The following is a 6,076-nucleotide window of genomic DNA, read 5'->3' as shown; positions in this document are numbered from 1 at the left end:
GCCCTCCTAAAATCTAGGGCCACCACCTGACTGCTTGCCTTTGCTACCTTGCGCTGAATGGTGAATTCTAGCAGGCAGTGGTCACTGTCGCCCAGGGGGTCAAGCACCCGCAGCCCCCTCACCAGGTCATCGCCCGTGGCCAACACCAAGTCCAACAAGGCATCCCCCCTGGTGTGCACCTCCTGGGTTAGATGAAGGTCCTGGACTTTCTCCAGATTAATCTACTGCACAGTAAAGCATCACCGTCTATATGTGTGCACATTTACTGTGCAGTAAATTAGTCTACTGAGCAGTTAGCAACTACCTCTTAATACAGTGCAGTTAGTTTATTACCTGTAGATACTGTGCAGTAACACTCTTGTAGATGCCTAGCTGCCACAGAGGACAGGGAGCTCGCTCCTCCTTCCTGGTGCTGCTCAGCTTCCCGGATCCCCCCAGGAACTGGAAGCCAATCAGCACCAGGACTGGGGAGCTCTCTGCCCCTGTTCCAGCTCCCAGGTCAGAGCTGGCAGCTCTGAAGGGCAAGCAGGAGCATGTTTACATAGTGCAGAGTTGGCTGCTCCGGGGAGTGGTGTAGGGGTTGGGAATCTAGCCCTCTCCTGTTCCCTGAAGCAGCTCTGTGCAGCATGGAGCTGGCTGCTCCAGGGAGTGGGCAGGGGCTGGGAGTCCAGTTCTTGCCTGCTCCCCACAGCAGCCAGTTCCATGCCAAGCAGGGCAGCTGCTGGTGAGCCCATGACCACCCCTGCCTGGCAGGAGGCTTGCTGGCAGCTGCCCCACATCCATGACAGCTCCCAGCAACCCCCTGCCAGACACAAGCAGCTATGTGTCTTAATGGGCACGGGGCCAGGAGAACTCTGTCCATTGCAGAGGCAGCTGTCTCCCAGCCCCGTGCACATCAAGTCCCTTCCCAATGTGTATGGCCCCAGGAAACAGTTACTGCTGCAGCTGGCAGAGCTCCTGTGGCCCCACGTCCACTGAGACTGGCCCCATACCACTTGGCAGTCCCCAGGCTAGAGCCAGGGGGAGTATGGAGCTCCCCCTGGCTGCTGCAGGGTGACAGAGCAGGGCGGGAGCAGTGCTGAACTGGGCTGCTCCCATTGGAAGCAAATCTGCTTCCAAGAAGGAGCATGTGTAGACAGGCTCCTGGAGCAGCTTACTGTGATGTATTTTACTGCGCAGTAATCCTACTGCAAATTAATAGCAAATGTCAATGTGCCCACTGTGTAACAGTCTGCAATTTAACTCATCTTTCTCATTTGCCTAACATTTTCTTATACTAGTAACTCACTTATTAAGCAACTCTACATATCACAGACTCTCTTTATCATTTTCTATTTTATACACTGTCAATATAAGATGACTGATTACCTTGTATATATTTTAAGTATAGCATCTAGATAACCCAGCACAGATTACAGTTGTGTCCAACTAGATCCCATTAGATACTGGTAAAACATTTCTTTGGTGACTAAGAAAATATGACATTATGTTAAATTTGGGTTTCTGAAAGTTCTGTCCCAAGCAATGGGACTGGGACATGCATAGTTTTATGTATTAAAATTTTAATTATATTTTTTGTTCTGTTTTAAAAACACATGATAAGGCTTGTAAATTCTGGTCCTGGAAACTCTTTTATTTCCACGAGTAATACTTAAAGAACATGAAGATCTTGACTCTATGTGAAAAAGGACTAGGTAAATTAATTTGCATGCACACTCAGACATACACACACTCTTGATAGTTACTGCTGTCCATTCTCAGTGCAGCCAATGGGTTAATAGCTAGCTTTATTCATGCCCTACAATAATACTAATTAAACCACAGGTTTACTCTCAATATTTTTGGATCAGCAATAGTCAGTACTGAAGCCAGAATTTCCTGTGGCTCCCTAGCCACTACAGGCCTTTAATACCTCACAACAGTCCCACACCTCTGCCAGGTCTATGGTTTAGGGTGATGGGGGGGTGGGGGAAAGTGATTCAGCTATTCTTAAAATCACTTACTGCAACACTCCAAAGGACCTTGCTTCAGTAATTCATTCACAAGCTCCTCAACCCATCGGCAACAGCAGCATAGCTAGATGAAACATAGGCAGCAGTCATGTGGTCTAATGTAGGTGTGTTGTTTTGAGGCAACCTTAGACAATGGCATTTATGAGGATGAAGTCTTTGAGTCATTATTCCAAATCTAACTGACTACTTTTGCATAGCTAAGGCAAAACCTATCAAAACTGCAGCTCAATGTATGCATAATGGTCACAACAGTAATTATTTGATGTACTTAGTGGCCAACACATGAACTGCAAAAGATCAGTATAAAAACAGTATATAATATGGAACCGTTTCCACAAACAAGCATATAACACTACTTTACTGTTTGTAGGTGAAATTAAACAATACTGACTGCACATGTGCGCTGGGCCCTTGGATTTGGTATTTGTGGAAATACCACTGTCCCCAAATGGTAAAATCACAACTGTACCATCATTTATCTTCTATAAGACATGTGATTTATAGGATAAGAAAGGTTTTAGAAGTCTCTTGGGGACCTATGCTGACACTGGTTTTGATATTGCCTCTACCTGATGAATCCAAACTGCTTTAATTCATTCCAATGTATACCTTCAATTTTTAAGAATCTTCTATATATGATGCATTTTCTTATACATAGAAATACTGCAGTATGCACAGGGATTTATCCCAGCATTATAAATCTCCCTGCAGATCTGGACTAATAAACAGAGATGTGTCACCTCCTAAATGCAAGTGATGTTCCCATGCCAAAGTCATGCCAAAAAACTGCTTTGTACTACCCCACCTTATAATACGAGGTACTGCATAATTATGTGTGTTTGTGTGTGTATATGTGTGTGGGGGGGTAATATAGATATCTCACACACACACTGACCAAGACAACAACAAGCTGGAGTTAACGCGCAGTATAAAGATATTCATTTAGAGTGTGCAGTAATAAAAGGACCTTACGCTCTGGCAGCATTGCATGTGCAACATTCTATACTTCTCTCTCTTTCCATCTTGTGACATTCCTGATACACTTATCCTTTCTTTCAGGGAGCTTCCTGTTCTCATGAAAGGAGAATAGAACACTATCAGTCAATACTAAAAGGGGGTCTAGCTAATGATTTTCTATTATTACTTGTTCCCAGTAGTACCCACGATGTGTTAAGCAAAAGACAAACACAAGGCACTGAACAAACATCAGATATGAATAAACTGTTAACACATACTTCAGGATTGCAGTAAATATCTCACCTTTTTAATTACCTCTCTTTTCCCAATAATCCTAATAAATTCTATTTCTTGGAAATCCATCTGCCAAAATGTGTTTTTTTTTTAAAACAGTGTGTGTTGTATGTGAGAAAATATGGTGTTTCTTAGCGCTTTTTGGGAAAGGTTCCAAATCTGTGGCACCTTTGAGATCAATAGGGCAGGTTATTCCAAAATGCCAGTGTTTAGTAACCCAAATATAACATGAATCAAATGAGAGAGACCAAGTCTTTTCTGGCTCCATATAACCCATGGATCCATAAATCCAGCTCTGCCTGATATAGTAGGGAAAGATGGTCCTAGACCTATTGTAGGTTGCCTGAAGTTTGGCAATATACATTGTACTGAGGCCATACAAGACTTCAGACATTACAGCTAATACTTTAAACTTCAACCTTGCACCAAAAAAATCCAGAAAATTCAGAGACTACAACAGTACAAACGCCTAATCCTCTCTACCTGTTCTCAGTAATAATCATGTTTTTGTATTCTGTATTAACTATAAGTAACCTTACTTCTTAAGGAGCATCATTTAAAATACATGGTAGCAGTCTGACTTCAGCATCACAAAGATAAAGACGGTTAGGATGTAAGAAAATAACAGTTGTCATTACTTCAAAAATAAAGTTCACAATACATTTTTACAATAAAAGTTTACAGTAAATGTGCACAATGGATCACATCTTATTATCTAGTCAGAATGCAGTCAAAGACTACACTTAGATTCCATACTAGCATGGTCTGCTGAAGTAATGCTCTGTGAAAAACCAGTATTTCCCATGTCTTTCCATTCTCCTCATACTTCCTAAATAAACTAGACTAGCATGAAGTTCACTTTGCTAGGATTTAAACATGTCTTCTATAATGATTTCAAAATAAGCCAATGATAATCTCTGTGTGAGACCACTCTGCAGTACAAATCTACACATAGTAGTTTGTTGTACACATACATTTGGACGTCAAGTTTGTGATATGGGTACGCATATCAAAGTAACCCTGCAGTACTGCACCTACCAAAGAGACCAACAAAGCTCGACATCCAACACACATTGCGCTTTGTGTAACAGTGCAATAGTTTCCAGCAATGCCTGCTTACAACTAGCCACACTAGGCATTGGAAGAAACACTTTGATGAGGATTCCCATTCTGAGACTCGTTTGTCTTGTAACAGTTCTGTGCATCATCAGTATTATCTGGCGATTTCAACTCTGCCTTCTCTGTTGGTGTGCTGGACATAGATGGCTTGCAAGGAAAGCACAGTAACTTGAAACAGCGGAGCAAACCTTCTGAAATACTAGATGAAAACAGTTTTTTGCATGGGTGACAAAACTGGTAGAATACAAGCATGAACAGGATGGCCATGCAATAGCCAATTAACAACTGCAAGACTAATAAGGGGGCACAGATGTATAGGTAGGTGTCTGTTCTATAGAGATACCACATTAACAGAAGGAAAGCATTCTCAATGAATCTTAGCACATAGTATACCGCCAGTCTGTACCAATTTTGTGATCTGTTAATTAAGTCAGGATCATTTATCTTCAGCTGTACTGCTGACCAGCAGAACATATTAATGCCAGCATACAAGAAGGTAAGAAGGCACAATACAATGGTGGTGCCGACCCTGGTCAAAGCTTTCTCTATATTTTCAGGAAAAGGGGATTTGCTTTTCCAAAAAAGAATCCAGGGGTAAAAGAAAAAGCCAAAAAAGTTCACGAGCACCACAGGGAGGGTCCAGATCTGAAGCACTGAACTGAAAAGGACCAGAACTACAACCCGAGTAGCAATCTCAAAACTTCTCCACAGAAATATGCAGAGGTAGGCTGCAGGTTTCACATTGATGTCATAGTCGTCATATTTAATCTTAATGGCCAAGATGTTGCACCGTAAAGCTCCATATACAATTGATAGCAGGGAAAGGGTCATGAAGATACCTGGCAAAAGAAAAGACAATCAGTACTTTCTGTTTTAGTAGGAGATTACAAAGCAGCAAATGGTTCTCTTCCTACATGAGACTCCTTGGGTAGTGGTACCTAAAAGTAGCCATTTATACCATCCACTCGTAGGCCTGCACTGTCACCAGTGAGGACATCACCAGAATTCATTGCTCTCTGGCAGCCCAACACTCACAAAATGCCCTTCATGGAGCTGTTTTTACCAGCAAAAGTTGAAGTTTCTGAGTCTATTTTAAGATTCTGCAACAAAGTAACAATTGGCCCCAGAACTGGGGAATGTAGTAAAAACAGAAAAGGCAAAGGAACCTATGTTCTGTCCCCACCATATTCCTCAGAGGGAAAATGGAGTCTAAGTGTTGCATTTAAAACATGCTAACTCACAGAGGGAGTCGTTAACCTTAAAAAACTTGCACACTAAGAATAAGTTGACAGGTAAAACCTAATGTATTTTTATTCTATTTATGAAAGGATTTAAAAAATATTTTTATCCTATCCTAGTTTACAAAAGACCCAACTCACTGCACTGTGTGGCCAGGCAATCACAGGCTGCTGCTGGGTGTGGATACAGGAACACTTGAAGCCCTTTCAAAGGGGAAACATTTTAAAAGGGCAGTAGCTGGTATATTCTAATTGTTATGTATGAACAAGCTGAGTATGACTGAAACCTAACAAAACCCCTCCAACCTTAGCTCTGAATGAAGGAGTGTTAAAGTTGGAGACCTTTTCCTATATTTGAATCATTCTCAGCTCATCTGCTCATAACAATTAAAGCATAGGCAACATGTGGGGAGGCCATGGGGGCAAGGGGGAAAGGGAGGGCACATGCCCCCCCCC

At 42.2% G+C, this 6,076-nt stretch overlaps 1 protein-coding gene across 1 annotated transcript in view; it reads right to left on the bottom strand.

Annotated features, from left to right (window-relative positions):
* The window catches only part of XK (X-linked Kx blood group), a 33,243-nt gene that overhangs the window by 2,793 nt on the left and 24,374 nt on the right, over positions 1-6,076 (bottom strand). The window contains exon 3 of the mRNA XM_019523866.1: positions 2,004-5,221. Coding sequence (XP_019379411.1) covers positions 4,395-5,221 — 827 coding nt within the window. The 3' untranslated portion in view covers positions 2,004-4,394. The remainder of the gene's footprint in view (positions 1-2,003; positions 5,222-6,076) is intronic.

Source organism: Gavialis gangeticus, unplaced genomic scaffold (assembly GCF_001723915.1).
Source record: "Gavialis gangeticus isolate Ggan-Ray unplaced genomic scaffold, GavGan_comp1, whole genome shotgun sequence".
Taxonomy (NCBI): domain Eukaryota; kingdom Metazoa; phylum Chordata; order Crocodylia; family Gavialidae; genus Gavialis; species Gavialis gangeticus.
This window is presented reverse-complemented; position numbering and strand designations above follow the sequence as displayed.